The sequence below is a fragment of the Bombus pyrosoma genome, linkage group LG15 (genome assembly GCF_014825855.1).
Source record: "Bombus pyrosoma isolate SC7728 linkage group LG15, ASM1482585v1, whole genome shotgun sequence".
Classification (NCBI taxonomy): domain Eukaryota; kingdom Metazoa; phylum Arthropoda; class Insecta; order Hymenoptera; family Apidae; genus Bombus; species Bombus pyrosoma.
Window position 1 is genome coordinate 8,000,898 of NC_057784.1, and position 26,853 is coordinate 8,027,750.

Below are 26,853 nucleotides of genomic sequence, written 5' to 3' on the forward strand. Positions count from 1 at the left end.
CCTTCGAACGCGGCATTAACATTGAAATGCATTTATATCTATCTCACACAAACGTAATAGTATTACTTCTGCGTAGGTGCTCGGAAAAATTGACAAACGCATATATGCGTCCTTAGTCCACACCGATGACTTTCGCCAGACGCATATATGCGTCCATAGAACTCTAAGGGTTAATTCGACCGTGTATATTAAAATCACGGAGAGCGGAGATGTACATATGTTTGGAAAAAAATACACTAAACTGTAGTATCGTGGACAAAAGGCCTAAGAGATATCGAGTAAACCATAAACAATGTCGTGAGAGCACCGTCGGGTCCATCAATGTGTCGTCGGTCCTTCAATCGAATAGTTTCGTAGAAAAGGCCTACGTGACCCTGGCCGCGAGCGGTTGCGGAACACGTGCGTGCTGGGCCTAAGAAAAAACAAAGGGATGCTAGAACAGTCGGTGTCAGTGGAGAAGCCAGAGGGTGTGGAATCGAGAAGTCAGAGAGTGTGAGTCGCGTTATCGAGATAGTGTTGCTAATATAGTGTTGTCGAGAGAGTGTGGTCCGCGTGAGAGAGAGAGGGAGAGAGAGAGAGAGAGCGTTGGATCCGTTGTGACGTGAGCTGCAAATTAACTATCGAGTTGTCTAGATTATAGTACGTTATTGTGATTAGTTCACGTTAAACAACCATCGTTCTTCTGCTTAATCAACATCTGTACGATCCATTTATTGTAAATAAATCATAATATATTTATTCCCGATACTACAAAACCTATTTCTGTTAAGGAAAAAATTCGGATGAACAAATTTGTGAAAGAATACTTTGTGCATCAAAGAGTTAATAGCATTCTAACATTGCAAAATTGTAACTTCTACGAACGTCTTGATCAAACGCTAACGCATCAAGACTCCCCTATGCCACTCCTGATCTCTGAACAAGGCCATTGAACGAGCTTCCCGACTGTCATTAAACGTCATTACCTAACGTAGACAATGTCGAGGGACGATTAATTCGCGGCCACCCTCTTGGGAACTATTTCAGGGCCTGCTCTTGAAATTATTATAATTCAAAGGAAGGTAGTCCCGTGTGTATCAGCGCAGGAAATGCCGGTCTAAACGTTGTAACGTAAATCCTGACGGTGGTCCCAGCCTGGCTTAGGGCATTCTCGATATGATAATTAGTATTAAACGTACACGACCCTGGCGAGTATTTGTCCTGGTAAACAACACGTTCGTTTAACGCCATTCTCCTCGTTTTCTCGGAGTGGAAATTATTGTTCACCGTCGACGAAAGAGCGCGTTTCCCCTCCGCAGTTTCTACCCGAGAGCCCGTGGGCTATGCTTCTGTCGCGCCACGATAAATACCGTAGTCGCAAGAATCACGCGAACTTTGCGTAATTTCGCTGTTCTCTCTGCAAAAATATCAGTTTGCTCGCCGCAAGTGAGAGAGAAACTAGCACACAATTGTCTTGGTAATTAACTGGCATGAGGTGCTGGTAAATTCGTCAGAAAATTGGGTCGTTGAAAAGTTTACTTCGAAAAGAGCCACTTTTTGAGACGATGCAGGATCTAGAAAGCGTTATCCGACGAGGTAAGAATGGCGTTAAGAGGAACGACAGAGAGAAATCGCCCGGAGAGTCCAAGTATCGCGATCATTTAAATCCTCAATTACTCAGCGGTCTACTAAAAAGAACAGTCTCAATTTTTCTGTCCGGCACTGGAGGAAATTCTTTCTGAAAGCGAAGCTGCCTCGTTACTCAACATCTTAAGCCGCGGTCGCGAAATAAATAATAATCCGTACAAATAACTGTGTCCGCGTGATCGTGAAAACCGAGCGACTCGAATGGATGGATGGAGTCGGCTCGAAGAAAATGCACGGCTGTAGCCGGTAATTCCGCGTGGAGCTGGTCGTTCGCGCACCAAGAAAGCCGGGGAATTACGGCTTATCCGAGCCTCGTTGGAAGCTCGTTGAGCGAAAAAGAAAAAGATACGGCGCTTAGATGTGCAACCGCTGCGCTGGAAAAGCAAGGGGATGCAGTGGCCACGAGGCAGGAAAAAACGGACCAAAGATGGTCCGGCGGAACAAAGAGCTGCAACCAAGCCACCTGTAACGAGCCTCAAAGGGCAAACGCCTTGCTTGGAAACTTTGGTTATACCACTTCGATTTTCGAACCATCAAAATTGGATATAAGCTTGAAGGAGCTTTGAGAAGTACCACGGCTAACAAACCACCGTGTGTTAACTTTACTTTTTGTTCGACTTTACTTATTTACGAATGAAAAGTTTCATTTTGCCACGAAAAAACATGCTAACGAATAGAAAATACTGTAACGCGTAACTCTAAAAACACCTAAAGGTAATTTCATTTTACGAAGTCAGGAATAATAATAATAATCGTAAGGAATAATACGAATAAACACGATGAGCATTGACTCTTTGACTAATTACACTTTTTACCATACCGGCTCTTCAACGTTTCTTCAACATTTTTTATCGACTCCTTCTGTTTTATTTTTGTTGATTTTTGCTTCTCCGATCTATTCTTTGGTTGTTTTGCGGTTGTTGTCGTTTCTTATTTGGTTTGCTACTTTGGGGATGGAGAAGGTCCCTTTACGAGGACACAGTAAATATCCAGGCCGGAAATGGAGTCACGATGCGAAGGATCGCACCGTGTCTGCCTGCATTCACCTTTAATTATGTTTCGGATGCGAGTAATTACGGGACAATACCCGCAACCGTAATTAAATTTCATTAATCCATGACCGGCGAAGCGTCTTCTTTCCGAGTTACGTTTATCTCGAGATTGTCTGAATATTCCGCGGACCCAGATTTTTCAATTGAGAGCAACGGTGAAGAAAATGTCGTAGCTGTCCTCGACAGATTATTAACATTGTTCAACTTTAATCCTGTGAAACTAGTGGTTCTAATAATTTGGTTATAGTTCACGTTACATCTGAGACTTCGATCTATGCTCCAATGCCAATTTTTGTATAAAAATTATACGAACATACATGTTTTATTTTCTCAACAAAAATCCTTTATTAATGGAATGGATATAATCCGTAACTATCAATGTGACAAATATATTCTCTTACGACAAATTGAGAGATACATCCATCGTGGAAGAAATATAAAACATGCACAGATAAATAAACTAATACAGTGATTAAATAAATGGACATTAATTATAAAGAGTAGTCGGAATTCTTTGTTTATGGAAATAATCATAAGCAATATTAATTATGTTCGATATATAGAAAGGTATGACGTTCGACGAAATATCCAAAAATACACATGATATACGTTTATATCCAGTCCGATCCGAAAATATATTCGCATATATTCATATAATATATCACGCTACTCTTTGTTTGCGAGCTGTACAATGTGATTGCTCAAAAATATTTCTAAAAAGAATTTGCACCTGTCTAACAGATCAGCCGCCATCTGCGTGGAATTAATTAAAATTTACTGCAGTTATTATCATAGCCGAGTTAATTGCTTGAAAGTTAATGCTCTTTTCTGTTAGATAATTTATGAATTTGTTCATACATATCGTAAATTAAAAGCACGATTCATCTGTCCCTCTTGTCTCCTTCCTGTATTTCATCCCTTCGTTGTCCCTTCCCTTTCACCCTTCTCTTTTTCCCTTTCGTCTGCTTTTCCAAAAAATCAGTAAAACGTGACATCAAATTTGCTACTTTCTTAAAGTTCACACAAGGAAAGAAATTGTAACAGAGGAGAAAGATAAAAAATTCAGCAACAGGAAAGCGGCATTTACCCGCGCAGGAAGAAGCCGCGCCTAGCAAAGTGGAAAATATAATTGCACCGTCACCGGTCGGACGATTAATAGCCCGAATGACGCGCTTTGCATGCAGCCTCCGCCGACACAGACGCCGCGCCGGTTCAATTGTTTTTCACGCGTGCACCCGATTACTGTCCTCCGGAGTAAAAACGCGACGCGAATGTGTCGCCGATACCGCGACCCGGAAACTGAAATTCGAGGCCGCCGCGTTATTTACCCACCCACGTATCGCCAGTGGAACAAACGTAAATTTTACGCGGCGCACGTTCGTAGTTTCGCGTCCCTTGTACGTCATGTTTTCGCAATTTGCTCCTTATCCCTCTCGATACTCGTTGCTTCTTCATTTGCAGAGGCGATATTTCTTTGAGAACAAGTTATTTTAGAAAATTTTTACTTCTAATACAATCGCATTTTGCACATTGAATTTTGAGGTTTTTCTATGACCTGCCAAATTTTTTACATAACACAACAAATTACAAAACAGACTGTCACATTGATCATACGAATTAATATTAATTTTTCTTTCTGTTTCGTCGACCATTCGTGGAGAGACGCGATCGCGAGAAGGCACGTCAACGGGAGTCGTAAATTCCCGTTACGTTTAGATAATCGACGCCACGAAATGATCGATCCCCTGATTTCTGTTACGACAATAGAGGTGTTCAACTGAATTTACACTGAATTAACAGGTATAAAATAATGTTTATTCCAACAACTTTATATAGAAAAATAGTTACACTGATGCGAATGTATATGTTAAGTAAGTGATTGATTTAAGGTATGAAACTCGGTAATGACGTGTTGACTATTCTAACGGTGAAGAATAAGTAAGTTAAAATGGAGATGTTGTGTCGGAGGAAAGCTAGTGATGGGTGTGTCTAAAGACTCGAGAAAGCTAATTTGTTCATGACGATTTTGGTTAGGAAAAGTGAGGGCAGTAGACTTGTTTCTGATTGGATACAAGAAGGTTGATGGACTAGGATGGACTCTTAGCCGCCCTCGATAGATAGTTGCTAGTGTATCGTGCTAGTGTATCGTACGTGAGCAAAACGAACTTTCAGTATCTTCTTGCCATAAACAATAGCCTTTAGATATCGATTGAGTTTAGATCTTCTAGAATGTCCTAAGATTTATGGTCGGTTCTTAAGACTATTGAGGGACGAGATAAGGACGTGCGGACATCTGGTTACCATCCCGCCCGCGGTGTGTGGCCTGGTCTAGGTAGAGTGTCGCTCGACGTAACACTTTCTTTTATCGTAGTACCTCCCATTTTCTACCCATTCATCGGCATAATTTAGTCAACTCTACAACAACTTTCTCAACGTTACCGAGTACACTGATATCAGTGTACAAAACATTAATAGTCAGTCACGTATCGCAATCATATTTAGAAAGCGATGGTATTTGTATTGTAAAATCTGTTGTAAATTATATAAAATAGAAGCTACACGAATACTTATTATTCCCACATTATATTTTTGTCCATCTTTTAGCTTGCTTGTCTATTTTGCAAATTGTTTCAATCTCCCTTGTTTCTTAACATGATATCTAAAAATTCTATGCAATTATAGATTGCAGCTTGTTTCCATGACAGATTCTCATTCTCGGTAATACAAAAGGGTATGCTGATCATCCGTAATGTAATTCGGAAAAGAAACGCGGAACTTTGGTCGTGAAGATCGTTCCGTGAAAAGTTTCAGTGCGGTCCCCATCAACCCCTGTCTCGTCTATGATGGTTACTCACCTCCATGTCTCCTTCCGGTCGATAGTCAGAAATTTCCTTTTAAACGTGTCGCGTCATAAAACATGCCCCCGGAAGTTAAGATCGTCTCCCTGTAAAGTCCGTCGAACTTCAAACTTCATCGGGCTTCAAAGATTCAATTAGATGCTTCGCGTGCGATATTTGACGGCTGGGCGATTTTTTCTTTTAAATAAAAATAATAATTCATAGTGGCAGGTGGCTCGTCCTTGGAGTAGCATCTGATAACTGAATCATCATGTCCGAACAGATTCTCGTTCTTCGATTTCGTTGCTGAATATAGACTCTGAGATATTATTTCACTGAATGAAAACTTGAGATATCGCTTTACTGAATAAAAGCCTGTCTGACATTTCTATGCTAACAGGAAAAAGGAACAAATCTAGAAATCCACGCACATTAGTGTTGCTTTACTCTCGAGAAATTATTCCAAAACTTTCTGGGAAGATTGAAGTTAAACCTAAATAAGACTGTCGTGACTCAAGCGGTTAAAAGCAGCGGGTGAAAGAAACCCGAGAAGAAAAAGGAAGACACGCCGTCGGAATCCACTGAATTCCACCCTTCGTTTTCTACGTTTCCTGTTCTCTCACGGTGGTTTCAAGTTTGCTTCTTTTATCAACCTAGCCAGCATCCGCTGACGTGATTTAGCCTTTTGATAGGCGGTCACCGGGTGTTTACAAAGGCGTCTATCTGCGCGTTTCTCACCGTCCGACTCGACCTCGATCTGACTACTGGCACTCGGCCGGCGGGGCGACTTAACGCGGGTGCGTATCGATTTAATTTGTGACCCAGGCCATGCCGATTGGCCGATTCGCTACCAGTTCCTGGCCAAGAGGTGCCGCAGGAAATAAACGACGGGGTATTTCGGTTTCTTCTGACTTCGCAATTTTCGAATGACGCAATACTACATTGACGTCAGTCGAGTCCGAAATTTGGACAACACGAGAGTTTGACAACCAGTGGTTTATATAAAATTACGTAGATAGTACGTGGTTTTATTTGCAATGGATGGTAAAATTGTTCGAAATTGATAGTTAGAATGATCGATTAAACAAATTTTGAAATTTTGACGTTCGCGTTCAGTTACTATTGGTACATATACATACATACATATGTATACGCATATAGACACATGGATACGTACAATTACATTTCCCAATAAAAGTGAAGATTAACTTAATACTATGAACGTTATAAATATTGATATAGTAAATAGTTGATTATTTATACGTATAATTAATTAACGAAATTAATATCCACTTTCACGTTTACGAACAACGTTTAATTATATCTTAAGATAGATACGTGTATATACTTGAAAACTAAAAAATTAGTTGTGTATGAAAAAGAAAATTGAAACACGTCGGTTTAGTAAGTTTGATAGCTCTAATATTACAGTAGAACGATACGTTACTAGCCAGACTAACGCACATCTCTATAAATCTGAAACAGATATCAAAGGAAGTTAAGTCGTTTTATCATCGCAATCGTTTCCTCGATTAGCATAACAAAAACGACCGGAGAATAGCCGTGGTTCGAGAAAAGTGTGGAGTACACGCGAAATCGCTTTATTCCTTGCAGATACTCGAATTCTGGGAGTATGCTTTGGCGAACGGTGAAGCGATTTGTTATTCCTTTCGTGCAAGACACTGGGTGAATTATCGGTGCTGTTTCTACTAGTAGCAGCGTTATAGAACCCTCTTGGAAGGGTATGAATAACGTTGAATAGTATGAGCTATTCAACATAAAAGATTAGCATTCGCGGATGATGATTATTTTGCCTCTTCTAAGCTTCCATTGATTATGCGTTTCTTACGTTTCCGCTTAATATTAGAAGCTTCGTATCAGTGGAAATTATCAATCTTGTCAGAAGCATCGTTCTACCAATATCTTCATTCGCCACTCTCGTTTCGTCTTCGAAAACAAAACTACGTTTCTCGAAGATGATGAAGCATACGTAGAATTGCCGTGATATTGGTTTCTCGGGAGCAATCGTGTTTGCACTTTGCACTTGCACTTTGCACTTGCACTTTGGAATTACACTTTACGCGAACGTTTCGTAGACTGTACTTCTTCACGGCAGACCTGAAACCCTAGTGTCTCCATTTATACTGTTTCGCTTGGCTGATTAAACTGATGACTCAACTCGGAAGTTCTAACCGGATGCTCAACCCGGACACGATTGTTCCCGAAAAACCAATATCATGGCACTTCACCATCCTGCAAGTTTGAGATCTAAAATATACAAGAATTGTTTTTCGACTAATGGAAAAATGCAGGATGAATCCATGCGGCGATGAAGTAAATTTATATTCCGGAAGAAAAGCAAATGCTTACGTCAATATGTAGAAGAGCTTTCCAAAGAGGAACGACTCTATATCTGTTGAACCCACAAAAAGGTAGGAAAATTTCTTTCGATCATTACTTTCCTACTACTTTATACAGTTCGATGACATTTGTATACTCGTAGCGGAAATCCACCAAAGTAACATTAATACTGTTCCATCTAACAAATTTCCATTAAACGAGAACAAAAGCGGCCGAACAAGAGCAGAGAAAGGATTCACGATTTCTTAATACTCACTCTTGCTCGACGCTGTTCGTCCTGCTCGGTCGGACAAAAGAGATCCTTCCTCGGCTTTGAATTCCAAACGCGAGCTGCCTCGCGAGCTAATTGATCGAAGAAAACTGAATCAAGACAAATAAGGTGGCCGATTAAATGAAGACAAACGGATCTGCTGGCCAGCAATTTGCCGGAGCAAGATGCATCCGCGAGACCAGGCGGCGCGCCGCTCTAAAGTGGCGCGATTAATGGAAGCTCGCTTACGGAGCCATTCGTTTCCACACCCGGAGTTTATTTGGAAGGAATTAATCGACCACGGATGAATCGTCCGTTCAATGTAATGGAATAGCGTTTGTTGACCTACGAAAGAAGCTTTATTGAAATTGAGAATTTTAGGTTATGGTTATGCAACGCGAGTGAGACAAAGTGGTCTAGGAACTACAGGCGTCGCTGTATTTCGCGCGATTTAATGTTTCATATTACTCTTGTCCATGAACGCATCGGCTAACTTCTTTGTCAAATTTAGATTCGATGCAAGCGAATGACGTAACTTCGTTCAGATTTCTTGAAATAGTAATAACAATGTGAGCTTTGATAACTGTACAGTGGCGAGCATATGCACGGACTCACGAAAGTATTCCACGTGTTTGTAGACAGTTTTTGTGAATATATTACACCAAAATTGCAAAACGACATCGTCATTCGTGTCTCTGTTATTGATCATCAATCCTCGGACAATTCACAGCAACAGATCGAGTGTCAACAGGAAAATTAATGGAATGAAGCTATTTTTCAGATAAAAGGGGGAAGACAAATGTTTGTCGAGGAAAACGGGAACTTTTGTTTCGTGCTTAGACACGTCGGAAGGGGTTTGTGTTGAACTGTGGCGGACAAAAGAATCCTTAATGAGACAGGAGCAACAGCGACGCTATTGCATATTCCGGAAGATACTTATTAAACCGGATAACATTTACACGAGTGGTCTAAAGGAAACGCCGCCGACATCGACATTCTGAATCTTAACTGACCGAGTCTTTTATCGGATCAAAGCCAACCCGAACTCAAAGCTAACTCCTCCTTGGAATCAGTTTTGTAGCCAGTCACGCTTGTCCACGAAAATTAACTCGCCCTTGCGAGCCTCTGCCAGCCTTTTGCGCCTGTACGTTTCAATTAAGGGGCGATTAAAATGAATCCGCGGTTTTGTACGCCGGTCAAACGGCCGTCGAGAAGAGCTTCTCGAGATCAACGAGCTTTCCAGACTCTCATCGTCCGAACTATCCAGATTTTCGTTGAAATCTCTGTTTCTCGCGCAAATCTCCTACGAAGATAAGCATCAAGCTATTGTATCGAGATTAAAGGGTATCAAACCGAAAAGGAATTGACGAAGTACGATAAGGAGGAGAGTGTGAAAGAGGACAGAGAATGAGAGTATCAACGAAAGCTTACCCGTGTTCGCTCATATTAGAGTAAATCGGGGCTCGAATCCCGGACAGCAAACTTCCAAGTTCCCCCATTCGCATTGATCCCGCGTAAGCATACATCTCAAGCAGCATTACGCGCAGAATTATTTACCTCTTGCCAGCATCCACACCTCCGAGGATCCAGACATTCCCCGCGGAGCTTTTCGCGACTCCATCTTATTAGATGTTGCATCGAAAGCTTCGACGCCGTGATGAAATTTTCGTGCTGATCCATCGAATTATTTGAACGCCTGGAGGGATCTGTATCGATATTCTTCGGATTACGAACGACGCGAGGTATTCGTTACTCGATTTGTTCGCTCCATGCTGCGCGACATTCCACGGATAATTAATATCGCGCTTAATCATCCTTCACGTAGCGTAATATGTACATAGGATGCAGAATTTCACGTGTAATACATTTTACACGATTAAAATTAAAATATCTTTTAAACTATTTCTTCGTTTAAAAAATATCAAGAACCTGGAAAACTCGAAAAAATGTGCTTGAAGTAAGAAAGGCTTGAATCACAGCATTCGCTGTTCTAAACCAATTAACTTTTTCCTTGACACAAATTTTTCTGTCGATGAAAGTAGCTAATAACAAGATATAATAGAACTTTACTGAGAATCTCAATCTTTCTAGCTGTTTTATTAATATTAGACACAGGAACACGATTTTTTGAAGATAAATATAACAAATTTTGTTCAATTTCAATTCCTCTGAAGATCAACTTTCCACGATAGTTCCTTTAATAGATGTTTTGACAATTAATGTTTTGTATCTAGACATCCAAGATGAACGAAACACTGTGCATGATATCTTGTAATAGCGTGTTAATTGGTTTAGTTTTGAAGTGGAAGGTCGACGAATATGACAAATGGAATGACGTTGGTTAAAAGAAGGGAAAATTAAATAGACGAAGATATCCCATTAAAACCACGGCGTGCAGATTGTGGTTAAAGGAAAAGAAACGGAGGAAATGGAAATGTCGGATGGAAGCTGAATATTCGTGAGCAAATGTCAGGAACGAACGAACGACACGTCGAAACGCAGAGGATATTGTAATAGCGGAATAGGAGATGTTTCGAAAATCGAAACGAAAAAATCGAATTTCTACGACCAGGCGTAGGATAGAATAAATACGAGACGGTCCGATGGGACTGTCTTTGAGGGTTGAAATTCATGAAATTCAGGAAATAAATTTAAAATTCAGCAGCGAAGGCGACGTTCCGGTACCTCGAATGAATTGGAATTTTTCAATAGGCAAAATCCTGATCTATTTAACCAGCTTTTGCAAAAAGATGTTTTTAACACATCAGAGTTCATTGGAAAAATATTTCATTTAATTCTGATGATTTTCTACCAGCAATCAATATATCTCAAGCTTGAATTTGGAGAACAAATAATGAACGACTACATAACAACTACAGAACAACTACATAAATCATTTTGAAAAACACCTTGACATCGTTGTTTTAAGAATTTTTCAATCGCAGAGCTAAGAATTCTTATAAATCGGAAATGATTAATTACTTGTTGGAGAAATGCACTGAATCATATGAAAATTGCTTTGATCAATAAATATTTGGTGCAATATTTTAAAGAAATTAAGCGTAGCTTCGAATACACCAACCTAGTACGAAAACCTACACGAGCAGACCACCCGGAGCAAGGTAAATCGAGCGAGCAAGAGTAAGTTGCAAGAATCGCGAACAAAGCTGTATGCCAGTAGCACGACGTCGATTTTCACCCTTTCAGCCTTCGGCCAGTCGTTTTCGACGTGGTTTACTCGAGCCTCTCGATTAAGGCAGCCGTTCTACGTAATTATCGAATCGATTTCGAGGTCAGGACTCATCGTTTCTTCCGGCGTATCGGTCGGATCGTCGGTCTCTTCTCGTTATCTGTAATTTCCAGACAACCCGCCGATCTAATTCAGTCAAGGTGTTGATTCGACGTGATTAAATGTATCAATGGGTCCTTCCTCGGTTACCTCGGTATATCCACGCAGCGAAATAGAGAAGGTGTAACCGACAATTTTCGACGAGGATGAATAGTTTGCGGATAAACGAACCAACTTGTCGCAGCGAAATGAGTTTGCTGGGCTGTGGTCCGTCTGCTCGACTCCCCGTCCACGAACCAACCGGTTCGGAATTTCTCATCTCTGTGCTTATTCGATCGTCAACCGATCAGGCAAATCACTTTCACACCGAAAAGTTCTTTCTTTGCGCCGTCGCTATGAGAACCGATTTGTTTAAGCTCCAGCTCGATGTTTTCGAACGAGTGGCGTTTGCTTTAAAGTGAACTCGTGCACACAAGATGCAGCAGGGAACACGCTGCATTAATTAGGATTAATTCAAGAATTATTTAATTTAACGAAAAAAAAAAAACTGTCTGACTAGACTCGTATAATGTAACTAGTTAACTATCGGAATATTATTAATACCTTGCAAGCTGATATAATTTTTCAACAAGCATATTGTGTTTATTCGACGTCATAAAGCACGTCAACGGGAGTCGTAAATTCCCGTTACGATTAGATAATCGACGCCACGAAATGATCGATCCCCTTATATCTATTACGATAATAGAGGTGGTTCATATGAGTTTGCACAGAATTAACAGGTATAAATTAATGTTTATTCCAACAACTTTGTAAAGAAGATATAAATTGATAAGGTATAATTGAGTTTCGATTGATATCCAAAGTTACAATGTGTAGTACGCGACGTAAGCTTAGATGATGACGGTTCAAAAAATGCATAAAGACTCACTGTCTGTGAAGATGATGCTGCGGAGGAAAGCTAGCGATGGCTGGGTCTAACGCATGGGGCCATCGGATTTGTTGATGACAATTCTGGTTAGGAAAGTGAGGGCAGTAGACATTGCTTCTGATTGAATAAATGAAGATTGATGAACTACGAAGGGTTTTAGCCGCCTTCGATAGAAAGTTGCCAGTGAGAAGTATCATACGCGAGAAAAACTAACTTTTCCGTGTCTTCCCGTAGTAAACAATAAACTTTAGAAACAATTCAGTAAAGAGATGTTTGTTCGGATTGAAGGACCTTAGCTAGAAAATTCCTGAGATTTATGATAGGTCCTTAAGACTATTGAGGGTACGCAGTAAGGATGTGCGGACATCTGGTTGTCATCTTCCCGCGGTGTGTGGCCGGGTCTACGCAGAGTGTCGACAGACGTAACATAGTGAGTTCTTTGCGCTCGATCTTAATTTCTTTCATTGTTACAGTCGTATGGAAGAATGTTAAAATAAGGTTCCGAAATATTTATCAATTTCTCTACTGTATCATATGCAATCGTTTGTGAAATTACATTTTTGGTCATATTCGAAGAAGCAGAATGTTTGGACAAACATTTGAAACAACTGAAAGAAGTTTTTCAATTTTCAATTAGACTGGTAGACTACGTGTAAGGAGGCGTTAGCAGTAGGATGTCCAATTAATCCAGGCCAGCTTTATTACCGGAGGTCTAGTGCGGTCTATGGTTCACCAATGCACACAAGGCCCTGTCGGATTTATCATGCCTAATCGGGCAGCCGCAGTCGTGGTCGTAGAGCAATCGTTGCCGCGACGGCCGTTAATCCGTGTTTTCGATCGCAACGCTCGCTTTTTCACCGATCTGTGTCAACGTTCGATCATTGCACGTCAGTCAGCTTCGGGCGAGTGAAAACACATGGTCAAACCACGATGTTTATCAACGATGCGCCTACAACAGACGGCAGACCTAAACAAGATCTTTCGACCGTAAAAGCTCCGTAAAAATTCCTACTACAAAATTGAAATTTTCCGTTGGTCTCAAACGTCCATGTTATTTGAATAGCCTACGGACGTTTTCATCATTCTGCAATTTAAAGCCACGATGACAAAGGATTTACAAAATTCTGCCAGTTATTTGGTTCACTCCGGCGCAGTAATAACTTCTCGCGAGAAATATCATTCGACAAGCTGAGGCCCGAAAAAACGTTTATCCGGTAAACCGTTCATCTCGAGCGTTAGAAAAAGAACGATAATAAATTACTGGAGGTACAAACGTTACGCTTTAAACCTGTGAACGTGATTACACTCGGTGCTCGGAAATGAATTACGTTATCATAATTGCGAAATCTACGTTACCACACATCAACGTAGATTTCATAGAAACAAGCCGAGATCCGCAAAAAATCTCGCCATGGGTCATGGCCGCGCGTTATCCCACTGGGTTATGAGATTTCGCCGTAAAACAGTACGAAGAGACGAAGTAGCTCCTACAGGGCATTCGTAACCAGTTGGAATTTCCATGTTATACGGTTCCTTAGATATGATGAATCTCATAAGACAATTGAATAGCACGTTCATGGTGTATTTATAATGGAAAGATCAGAACGGAATAATTAAATTCTGGCGAGAAAATTTCTTATTTTATCCATATAAAGTAAAAAAATTTATTTGGAGAAAAAATGTTGCACGTGGCTGTATGCGATGTTTCAATTATATTTGATCATAAGCGTCAATTTCCATGTTATACGGTTCCTTAGATATGATGAATCTCATAAGACAATTGAATAGCACGTTCATGGTGTATTTATAATGGAAAGTTCAAAACGGAATAATTAAATTCTGGCGAGAAAATTTCTCATTTTATCCATATAAAGTAAAAAAATCTATTTGGAGAAAAAATGTTGCACGTGGCTGTATGCGATGTTTCAATTATATTTGATCATAAGCGCCAGAAAAGATCGCGAGTTCCTTGGAACGACGTTTGAGAGAATAGAAAAAAAGGAGAAATTCGTGCCTCTAAGATACGCTTCGAACGAGCCACGTGCATTGTACATTTCGTTAGCAGCAACTTGCCGCTGCAAATCGGAGACGATACTTTTGCCAGCTCGTTATCGAAATACACTCTGTAGAGGCAGGCCGATCGCAGTGTTTCGCTGATATCTGGAAAAACACGACCATCACGATGCTGCCCATCGTTAAATTTTGCGAGATAATGTCCCTATTAGTTTCACTCGTCGCCATAAATAATCCAAAAATTGCAGACAAATTTTTAGAAGCACCATCGTTCTTTTACCTAGAAAGCTTCCTTTGGAAGTTTTCAATTTTCGTATTTCAGATTACATTGTAGCACCGGAAATTTTGTTCGTTTAGATCTCTCTTGATACAAAACGTATTTTAACAGTCTATACTCGTTTCAACAATTTGATGTATATGAAATATAGCCTTTCCAATTTGTATTACAAATTTCGAATTTTTATACCAAAAGTTTCCGGATTCAGGAAAAATCCGTGCGAGGGTGCCGGACAATTAAATGTATCGAATTTTCTAATTCAGAAGCCAATACCATTCTCAAGGACGAACGAACGCAAAGCTCTGAGAATCAATCGTCCCCAGTGCCAATAAACTCAAATCCCGACATTCGATGAAACGTGAGAGTAAAAGTACGCGTGATATCGAGAGATTACGAGGTAGTAGGAAATCGCACGAGAAAGAACTCTCGACGCACGCCGTTACGATCTCTCGCAGCTATCGCTTCCCGAATTTTCTTTCATTTCTACGTCATCGCGTCCTAAGTATACAGGGTATGCCAGTATCGATGATACAATCGACAGGGAAACGATTCTATATGAAAAAACAAATTGAAAACATAGAATAAAATTTTTCTACATGACGCTTCGTTTTTCGGAAAATAAAGTTTGAAATATTGCCAAATAGGTATACTTAAAACTTGACCAATTTCGAACTGAACAAGGGCGAGTAACCGATAGGAGATTGTTCTATGCGTGAAAATAAGTCGAGATAATAGTGAAATTAAAACAGAGTCTTAAATGAAACAATTTTTATAGCGGCAGACCAACATAAAAAGTAAGGAAACATTTGCGACAGTAAAACGAACAGCAGGGCCGGTAAATCTTGCGAGGTATCGTTGAGTCTCGACGATGTGCCAGGGAAAATTGGGTTCGTGCATCGGGGGCGGTCTGAGTACTCGGAAATTTTATTTCGACCTCCTAGCGTAGTCGAAATGCACGTCGCGAGTATCCTTGAATTCTGGGAATGAATCCTTTAACATCTTGCTTATAGAACCGCGGTTTCGTCAGTCTCGTGATTTCAGGGCAAATCAATCGGTCGAAAAAGGGAGAAAAGAAAGAGAAAAGGGAAGGAGAAACTAGTCTGAAAGAGTCCAACGAATAAATTTTAAAGAACGAGTGGATTTTTATTTAAAATACTGGAAGTTGGAGTTGCTTCCTTATTTCAGCAGACATTCAACTGCTATTAAACGCGAAGTGACAGAGTCTTATCATCGTATAGATTTAATAAAAGATTATAGGCAGAACGTTAGCTTGCAGATAATTGTTATAACCCAAGATACAAATGGCTTTTACGAAACATTTGCGATCTTCGGTTCGATTATGTTAATGGATATCCCAGCTTGAAGGTTTAATTTATGACCACATTATATTGTTGTCGCGCGGTATATTTATAGTTGACAACGTAGCTCGTATAGACACGCCGACCAAATGGCTTCGCCGATGCAGTCGCCGCTGTATCGTCTCTATGCGACACGTGCGATCGTGCTGCGTTTACCACGTCAATGGAAATCGTTTCCAGTTCGATGGAAACAATCGTGGATTCACGTCGATTCGCTTTGTCGACGTGGCATTGCCTTTGATGCTGTTGGCCCTTTGAGTCCATCGAATTTTCGTTTCTTATTTTACGCTAATTTTCTTATTCTAGCATAATGACTTTTCACAAAGGAAAACCAGTTTGACAGGTTTTCTGTTTGCCCTTTTTAATTGCAGTTAAATATAGTTAAAAGTCAGAGCTGTCGGACGAAAAGGAGTTTAGCGGCAAGTCGCTTCGGAATTTGAGTAATTCGATCAATGGACGCGAAGAAATCAGTTTTTGTTTCGAACAGCGTAACTGTCTCCATGGGGGATTCGGTAAATTTCAAGGAAAATACAATTTCCAGCATTGTTGCATGAACGCTTTAGCTGGAAAGGCAGAGGCCACTGTCAGAAGCTTCGAGTTCTTCGCATTTCTCGCCCGAGCGAGCTGAAACTCCTTCAACCCGTCAATCCAACGCTGCAATACGCTCGAGCGTGGCGTTTTTGCGCCTTTGCAAATTTCATTGTAAATCGTGCACAGCCAAGCATTTTCTTTCGAACATTGACGCGAGCTCTGTCCTGCCTCTGGAGCAATCACGTGCACACTTCAAAGTGAACCCATCATAGGCGAGAATCCTTCGAGGAATGTCGTATCGTCTTCTCGGAGCTCTCGACTGGATGCACCATTTTCTGGAGAAAGCCTTTCGAAGTGAAGTCCAGTAGTAAAATTCGAAGAGCCTACATTTTTTAAACCCTCCATCATCTGCCAGCATCTTCTCGGTGGTAATCTTTTTAAGATTAGAATTTCCCTTCGCCAGTGGAAAAGCTTTTTTGTTGATAATAATTCTTTTATTATCAATGGTACGAATACATATTTTTAGGTCGTTGCTGCAATTTTCACGATGGCTTTTGCTGAAAGAAACGCCACGTTGATTATCAGACTGCGCTCGATCCAACGTGACTTCTCGATTAGTTTTTCGACGATCCTCCTGCATTCTTCACTTCTAGTATCACGGAACTCGTTGCGTCTTTTCGCCGAATCAGTAGCTACGGCTTTAGTCGTAAAAACTCGCTAGCGCTTTGATTAACATTTCCATCGGCCGCGAAGACGGCGAGACTCGAAATGGCCGCGAAAGGATTTCCATTTCATTACCCGATAGCTCTTGGCCAGGGTTAATTCGAAATTCCCCGAACGAAATCGACTTACTGTCACGTCTCGCTGAGAGGGTTGGGGAGAAGAAACCGGAGTCTCGGTAGAAATTTATTAGAACTTGTAACAGATAATGCACCCCAGAGATGCAACTTCCGTGCGCCAGGCGTGAACTTAAGCGCATTAGGAGATTGAAGCACGTCCGTACCCGGGAGGCTGTTGCGAAACTTAAACAAATGTCTGGTCCGCTATTTATCCGAGCTGCTTAACAAACCCTTCGAAACGTACCGTGCCGCGATTACTTCGCGAGAACGAAACGAAGTCGTTTGAAGGTTTCCACGTCGCGTCGGCATCCGAAAACGCGTTTCGTGACAAGATAGAAGAAACGAGGTTGCCTCGACCAAGTGATGAATAGACGTGGAATGTACGTGGTGTTTCCAAAGTATATCTCAATGAAGTGGGGGATAATAGGCTGGATGATTAAAGGAGCATTTCTTGTTTAAGAAAATATATTCACGTGACAGGTCCGATTGCTTTTTATTATAGCGACAGAACTCTCAAATTGTACAGTATAGAAGCTGGCTGACTATTGGCGAGTATTCACGATATATAAATTGATCAGAAGTAACATTAATCAATTGCATATGGGAAAAATGCAGAGGAAAGTCATGTTTTTACAAATAGTACTTTTTAAAATCTACGTTTATGCTATCCACGTGTGACGAATGAATTTATGAAAGCTGAGTACCGGCCGTATGCAGAGAAATTAAAAGATATACTAAAAATGGAATTGGTCAGTTTGACTTTTGAGTATATCGATCGATAACCAGATTTCTATAGCTCGTAATGCAAAAGATGTTCCTCCTGTCATCGACTATTTGATTAATCTACACTTCTGAAACACCTTGTACACGTACAGTTGTTTGATAAACTGTCGAAAATGAGAAGAGTGGTTGGATTTGTAAACAGGTCTGTAGTTTCAGTCGTGGATCTAATTTCTTAAAGAGGCTGTAAGCTCTTGAATCTTCTTACCTCTTGCTTTGCACACTGTTTTCGTGAAGTTTCCTAGGGAAACGACTGCTATTTAATGCACGTTCCGTAAAGGATCAATTGTAAGAAGACACAATAAATCCTAATCCCTAAAGGAACGTTTCCCCTTCTTCTTAAAATCTCCGATTTATTCCTCTGTCGGAAAATAATTCATCGCTTGTATCTTATTTTTTGCTCCAGCTCATCGCTTGCTTCGACTGACCAACGAAAGTATCAAGCTGTGGACCATTATAAATTCTGCGAATGTTTCAAAGGCGATAAAAAGTCCGTTAATTACGGACTAATGAACGATGTAACAGGGGTCGAGGTGAAACGATACTTTCAACTTTATTTCCACTCCTTGAAAAGTTGATAGTTAAGAGACTTTACGGATGAATCGCGGCAACGCGCTTTTATGTTCGAAACACTTTAATCGAGCACAAATTCCGGCGACCAGAAGCCTACCACCCTTTTAAGTTCCGGCTTCAGCTTTCCTTGACGAGCTTTGTGAAGCGCTTTATAACCACCGACCTCTTTGTCGCGGGTCTTGTAGACGAAAAGACCCGGTAAACAGTGAATTCCACTTTTTTATCGAAACCTGTCCTCGTTCTTCGAAGATAAACCGGTCTCGTAATTGCATTGCGCGATAACGTTTGCTTTTTGCCAACGCTATAATATCAGTGTCTCCTTCTTGTTTCGCTATTTGGCAAGCTGGCCATCTTTTGCGACGATTCTATTCGCTAGACCAGCGTCTGCTAGACCACAGCTTGATTGAAAATTCTCTGAAAGGCGCCACCTGAACCACGACGCTGGCTTTTTTATTCCAACTATTCTCTCTATAACAGACTAGAGCTCTTGCAGAATGCGATATTAGGCTCGAAGGAAGAAGATGCTAGCCATTTCGTGGCGCCAGTTATCGGTAAGAAGACGTTTCTAAGCGATATTCGCACAATCGTACCGCGCTAATTTCGTATCTGCGAAGATTCTGGAGAATCGTCGAGGACGGAGGGTGAGAAAGAAACGGAAATGAATCTTCCTCAAGGCTGCGCCGTTATTTTTCTCCGGCGTGATTCAACGCTGGCTCGCGGTAGAACCGCTATTACGAAGCTGACAATCTCGCGACCACCGTGCCGCTCGTCGTTGAATCTCCACGGAGCGGTGACAAATGAACAGGGACAAATACTTGCTGATAGAAGACGGCCGAAGAGGGGAACGAAGGATTGCGCTTCAATCTTTTAACGCGATTAGCTTGCCAGCCTTTGCTGAACCGGGAGGAAAAAAAGCGACGGAAACGGGCAAAAGTCTCGGCGTTTCCGCTCCCTTGCGCTCTGACAGAGCGTTCGCCTGGTTGCTTTTGCCGCTTAATTCTGTTCCCTTCTTTGCCATTTCGTTAAGCATTCGTAGTTGAGAACTTTCCCCACGGGGCCAAGCCATTCCGTCCCTTATACCGATGGAAGTAGCAATAATCTATCGCGCAGAGCCGAGTGAGTAGAAAAATTTCAAACCAGCGCTACAAGATTATAATTGAAGAGTTCTGCGTTTGTACTTCTGCACAAAGGCGGTCGTAAATTTAAATCTCTTAAAGTTAAATCTCATAAATTTTATATGAAAAAAGAAATAACATTTTGTCATTTAGCTATCGTAAATCCAATCGTATCATCAGTCTCCATATTCGATATACAATGCCGTGACACGATTTTCTTTCACACCACGATAATATCATTATTACATCACGATATAATTATCGTTCAAGACAGCCGATACCTCGTCTATCTTTCAGGAAACATCTGATATTTCGTACAGAGAACGTATGACAGGCTACAAGTCTGCTAATAGAATCAACAGAAGAACAAAATTGTCTTAATAAGATATGATCAGATCCGCGACACAGAACGGTGTTCTTGCATTACATGTACTCGTGGCGCCGTGCGGCCGCTTAATGGCGCGCGAGCCGGATTTTACACGAGAGAGACTCGACCGTATCGCGCGAACTTAATGCCGACTTCAGTCAACACGCGCGGCTTAGCCCGATAAGCTTAGCCCCTTGATTCCGCGTCGCGCGGCGTCCTGTTCTCTGTCACCCGATTTCATCTACCTGCTCCTCCTATTACACTCTCTTCAGTCATACCAACTTCGCTTATTCATCCTTCAAGCCGCGCGAAATTCACGAACGTTGGTTCGTGATTCGCGTGTACCTAATGACTCGCCCCGTCACGATACGCTTCCTTTGAACACCACAGGCGATAACTTCGGTTACAACGCGACTTTTTCGCTTTCTCTCGATGCCTGCTCGAAGAAACTTGTAACAAGTTCTATCGAGAACCGACTGATCTCAACGAAAAGTTGTACTAGTTGGGGATAATGTAACGTTAACTTTCAAACGCATAGCAACATACGCTCCCTTTCATAGGTACGAAAACAGAAGAGGTAACACTGAACGTGTATCGGGAAATTATTAAAATCATTGACACGTTATTATTATTGCATTTGGAATATAAACTATAAAATTTCATATATTCAATATTATAATAATTACTAATTAAATACCTTCCTCGTTTATAAACCTCACATCTCTCGATGATTGTTTAAGTAAAAGAGTAGAAAAAAGTGACGTAGGCTTCTAAAACCATTTTTCTATAGTTGTGATAGGATTGAGGTTTCGAAATTTAAACGAACGTAACTCGACGCCTTGGGCACGTTGCAAAGAGAACAAAAGGCAAAATTGCTTGGTAGATGGTTAACAAGCGAAATACGAAACCTTTTTCCCGTCGTTAGATCTCAAAGGTTATTAACATTGCAAAGCCAGAATTGGCCGAGTCATCATTGCAGCCAGCAACAACAGGTAGCCTCGCGAGGTTCGATTGCGCGTATTAATAGCGGCCGGCTGGTATCGAGTTGCGTGGCTCGTTTCTGAAAATTCGCCCCGTTAAAAAGTTCGCGTTCCAGTCACGAGTGCGCGAGGCTTAATTAAACCGCGCGCGCAACCGACCGAGGAAGCGGCGAAGCCTTCCAATTAGCGGGAAACAACGTGATCAACGGGAACGATAAACCTTTGGGTTCCTCGAAACGTCGACGAAAATTCGCGTTTCGATCCGCAACTTCGATTGGATCTGGCTGCGGAAGTGGAACTCGTTGCGCCACAATGGAACCGTGTTTTCGGAGAAAGTCAGAAATGAAAGGTAGAAATTGGGATGGCGAAAAAAAAAGAGAAACAAAAAAAGAGAAACACGATGGAATTGTAGAGAAGTCAGCAGTAACGCGCACAAAGTATCGGGGGATAGAGTTGCAATCTTGCAGAACGTTTTATGGAGGCCGACATAAGCAGTCTTCGAGGGGTTTGGCATGAAAGTGAGTTTCGCCGATGCATAAAAGGCGACCGGCCGATTGTGTGACCAGTACAAACCGACAAAATGCCACGTGCGAAGAAATTTTTTAGTATACGGTGTCTATTTTTCTACGTGATTTTAATGAAGGTCTGATTTTAAGAGTAAACGATCTAATAAATATTGCAATAAGATTGGTCTAAGCTTCGTAGGTTTACGATGCAACCCCGTTATTCGTACCCGATCGCAAAAGGAACTCGAGTTGATCCGATAAATTTGAATCTCTGATTCTCGCTATTTGCCGGTCCATCGTTTCTCCCACTCGAACAATGAATCCATCTATTGGAAGTAATTAAGTGCTCAAGCAGGATTCATCGGTGATAAGTGGACAAATTATACGGTCAAGTAAGAACGATCTGTACCTATGGTTACCGCTTGGCCGGATAAACGATTTCGCTAAAAGTCGTTTCAAAGATCGCGAAGAAATTTCGTCGTCTTTTTTGCTTTTTACACTCCTTCTCGCTACGACCGATTTAATTTCGCGTCTGGAAGATGAAACAGGAGCTCGTAATCTGTCATCTGCAACGACCGTCCGACCCCTAACAACCAGCTTCGGGGAAATAATTAACTCTTGTATTACCCGCTCCTGTTTGCTCGAGTGCAACCGAGTAAATTGTGTTTTAAACAGTAACTAACCAGACTAGGACTCGAGCATCTGTACCTTTGCGCGTTATTTCGTCTCTACTTTATTCCCTTATAAGATTTTATTCAATTTCATCTCTGTCAAATATCGTATAAATTGGACGATGAACGCGAACATGTTTAATCGTGAAATGAAAAAAAAAAAAAGAACGGTGATCTCTTACCTTACACTTGGGATATTCTTCAGCAGGCGTAGGTCTCTTCCAGCCCAATAGGGGTGGGATGCAAACGAGAGCAGACAAAAGCCACACGAGCGCTATCATCAGAGCTGCCCTGGCCGGAGTCCTCTTCTTTAGGTAATCCACCGCCTGCGTGATGCTCCAGAATCTGTCCAAGCTTATCAGACACAAGTTCATGATACTGGCAGTGCACAGCAACACGTCCATGGCCGAGTAAATGTCACACCACCAATAGCCGAAGATCCAGTATCCCATAATTTCATTAGCCAACGAGAAAGGCATAATTACCAGACCCAGAAAGAAATCAGCCACGGCTAGGCTAGCTATAAACCAGTTCTGTATATTCTTCAGTGCTTTCTCGGTGGCTATGGCGATGATCACCAGCATGTTCCCCACGACGATCACGATCATCAACAGCGTCGCCAGGATGGACGCCAGAATGATGTGTGGCAGCGTATATCCGGATGGATACAAGCTCTCCCCGAACACGATGTACGACGTTTCGTTGCACAAGCTGCCGTTACACGGGAACAAGAGACTCTCGTTGAAAGAGTCGTTGAACGATCCACCGATATCCTCCATTATGCCGCCCAAGCCGAACAACAGTTCCAGCTCTCTCAGACCTTCCACGTCGTCCTGGTCGGTGGTGACACCGAGCCCGGTGGTGCTATCGAAAGCAACGGTGCTTTCCTCGCTGATATTAGCGACCTCCACTTCGCCCAACTGTTCGGTGACGAGGAAGGGCAATCTGGCACCCGACACGATATCCCCAGCACGGAATCTAGCGCAGGCACAATCACCGGTTCTCTCGATCGGTGCCACCTGTCGAACGTTTGCCTCGGTAGTCGTGTCGTTGCCGGTGTCGGAGGATCGCTGTTCGACGTCTGGTCCTTGGTCGACTTGATCGGGGATTCGGGTGGTTCCACGATCGTCGTGAGTCGTGGTCGCGGCGGCTATCAGCCGGTGCAGTTGCTGCTCGTCGGTGAGGATCGCGCTGTCAATCGAGTGGGCCTCGTTAGTGGAAGACGTAGTGCCACCGGTTGGTCGAGACCACGTCATGTTCTCGTCGAAGACGCTGGTGGACGCCGTAGTCGGACTACCGGCGGCGTCGATGGTCATAATGCTGCCGAGGAGCGGCATCACTCGCACCCTCGCCGTCGACTGTAGATGCTATCTCGACAAAGTCGAGGCGGACGTGGTGGCCGCGCGCGAGTAGCAGCGTGCACCGGGTGCAAGCTCGAGTAGCAGCAACAGCAGGATGGTAGTGGTCTCGTCGCATCTCGAGGCCAGGGGCGTCATGCCCGTTTCAGGATGAGGTCATCGTCATTAAACGGACAATGGCGTGTGGCCTGTGTAGCTTCTTGGCGACAGCGGATAATTCGTTCCTTCTTTCCTGGATCTCTCTTCGGTTCGAATAGAGAGGAAGGAAGGAAGGAAGGAAGGAAGGAAGGAAGGAACGGCTACTTTCTCTACTCGTTACTTGACGCACAGTCCTTTTTTGTATCGAACTATTGTTCGCGGGAACTTGGGTATTCTCGGTTATACGCTTTCTTCGTGAGAAACGTATGTACTTTTGTATCTAGTTTCACCCTCCGACAAACAAAGGTGCAGAATCGCTCACTCGTTGTGGATCAAAGTCTTTTAGAATCTGATTTTTTGGCGATCCTCGCCTGGCGCCTGCCTACGTATCACCTTCCTGTTCCACGTTGTCGCGCTGGTAGGTTGGCCCTTGATTTATTGCTTGCGTGAGTTGCGACTCCCTCTTCGTATTCCTGGTATTCCGGCCGGTCTCACGATGACGGAGTTAATACGGAAAGAGCGTACAGAGAGATTTATGGATAGTCCGCTGGCTGGTTGGATTCAGGAGATAAAGCCGGATAGGGGAAGGGAGGGAGGCAGCTAGACGGCGAGACGAGAAAGAGAAAAGCGGCCAAGATGGAAAAGAAGGAAAAGATAGAGATTGAGAATGGGCGTGAAAAATTGGTCCCCCTTTTTTTACCTTCCTCTTAGATTAAAGCTCAGACACCTTCGAATTAAGCGAACAACGACCTCCGCGCGATCCGATCGCCCGACGATGATTCTCAAAACGAACTGGATCGCGAAATCTACTCGGCAGCTATCGACGAGAAGAAAATTGATACCGAGACGGGTCGTGTAGCGTGTCACTTATGACGTTCGATATTCGAGCTATATCATCGTCGAGCTTTCCCTACTCCCCGTAGCTTTTCCTACACGCTTGGCTCTACGTTTGCTTATTCCCGAGTCCGAACGGCGCCCTTAAGCTAATTAATTATCGCGCCACGGCTAAAAAGGCTAAGCGCTGGATATATACCCGTACTGCTCCGACTTGTGACTTCAGCGAATTGTTTACGATTAAACTCGTAATTTACTCGTCCTGTTTAGTAACCGAATGGAAACACAGAATCGAACGTCGCCCACCACAGACGAGACAACGAAAATATTCCGCGACAGACAGATTATTTTATACAATTCTACGCATACACAGACACACGCGGCGACGAATCGCAGAACCAGTTTAAATTCGTAAACGTTCTATACATACACATTTACACGTAATTCGCGTTGCTACTTAGAATCCCTTTGGTTCTCTATAACTTTGATAGGCTCGATTTATTAAGTCGTCCGCTGCAACGTCGTTGCGAGATAAATGGTCCTTAAGTCGTAGCGCAACGATTTATCCTGGTTTATTATTACGTTATTATTACGTTATTATTATAGTGCTAGCACGTAGATCGTTGGAGGAAAATGGCAAGGACCGTGGTACGAAAATGAGTACGCGAGAGGAAGGAAAAAGGAGAATGCGTCTAGGACGTTCCTTCGATCAAAGTCGACGTCCTCGACCCATCTGTACACCTATTTACACGCTCGAGATTCGTCGATACACGTCCCTGAACCCTTTTCCCTACCGCCCGTCCTTTAACCCTCTCCTGTTTCACACGCCTGGATCAACAGGATTCATTCGCGCACACCGTGTCCTCGAGTTCGGAATCGGGTAACCTTGCACCAACTGTGCCACCGATTCACGTCAGCTGATCACACAGCGACCGAAGTTCTCCCGACACACGGCAAAAGTTCGCTCGATTATTCCCCTTCGTTCGTCGACACTCTCAGCTTCCAGCCACGAAGCACACGTCCCTCCGTAATTTCGCGAGATCTCGACCAGTAGCGAAGATCACGGCCTCCCTCGTCACGCTGCTAGCTTCTCCATCGAGCTTGACATCCACCACGCGTTCTCCTTCGACTCATTTCCCATGAGAAGCGCCACTCGACGATCGTCGATCGTTATCGCTCGACCCCGAGATTCTTTTCCTCCGAATCTCAGAGCAACGTGGACTTTTTCTCTATCATCGGGATGGATCGCTTCGAGCTTCACTTTGGAATATTCTTCGACAAAAGACTTGCAAACCGGAGGTGCAACGATCTTCGAATTGCCTTTACGTTTCTACCACGTCGTCGTTTCCGCTTGGCCCGTCACGAGGTCCACCGTCGCACGCACGATCCTCGCGGGTTCCTCTTGGAATCACACACGACGAAACACGCGCGGGAAACTCGAGCTTGCGACTCGACGAAGTTCAAGGATAGTTCGAAAGAGACGATTACACGACGATGGAACGATCGAGCGCGGGACACCACTTGTCAGAGACGAGATTCGAAACGACGAAGGGGAAAAACTATCTTTCGACGTTCGAAACTTCCAGCTAAAGTAAACGATAAAAGCGGTAACGAACGTGGCTCTGATCGTGTCTCGTACGATAGATTCGATTTAGCGAGTATCAGAATCGAGCGAATCCTCTCTCCTCGTGGTCCTTGAACGGCTGATGCGTGCGTGCGTGCGTACGTGCAGACACCTCGAGGTTGTCTCGTGGATGTTTGGGAACGCACTGCAGCCGCGAGGGACGAGCCAGGAACTCGGACTCCCTCTCGTGTCGTTCGCTGGATAGAGACTCTCCTCGCAGGATCGAGGCGGGCGTGCGACGAAGAAAGTTCGTGGAGAGGGATGGAGCGAGAAAGAACGAGAGCGACTGGTGTGCATGTGCACGTGTAACTCGGTCCACACCGACGTTCGAGCCGCGTGTCCGTGAATTCTCCGCACTCTGTCTATGTTTATGAACGTGTGTGCATGTATGTGTGTGCACGCGCGGGTGTGCACGCTATCGTATAGGTGAGAGGACGCGGCCGCGCGCGCGCGCCTCTACGTGCACGCGAGAGAGCGAGCGAGAGGGAGAGAGAGAGGTTGGCTAGCTCACTGGAGGCTGACTGGTGGCCCGACCGACCGGTC

At 43.0% G+C, this 26,853-nt stretch overlaps 1 protein-coding gene across 1 annotated transcript in view; it reads right to left on the reverse strand.

Annotated features, from left to right (window-relative positions):
* Nucleotides 1-26,853, reverse strand: part of LOC122575938 (alpha-2B adrenergic receptor) — a 131,720-nt gene extending 104,867 nt beyond the window's left edge. The window contains exon 1 of the mRNA XM_043745467.1: nt 22,539-26,853. Coding sequence (XP_043601402.1) covers nt 22,539-23,693 — 1,155 coding nt within the window. The 5' untranslated portion in view covers nt 23,694-26,853. The remainder of the gene's footprint in view (nt 1-22,538) is intronic.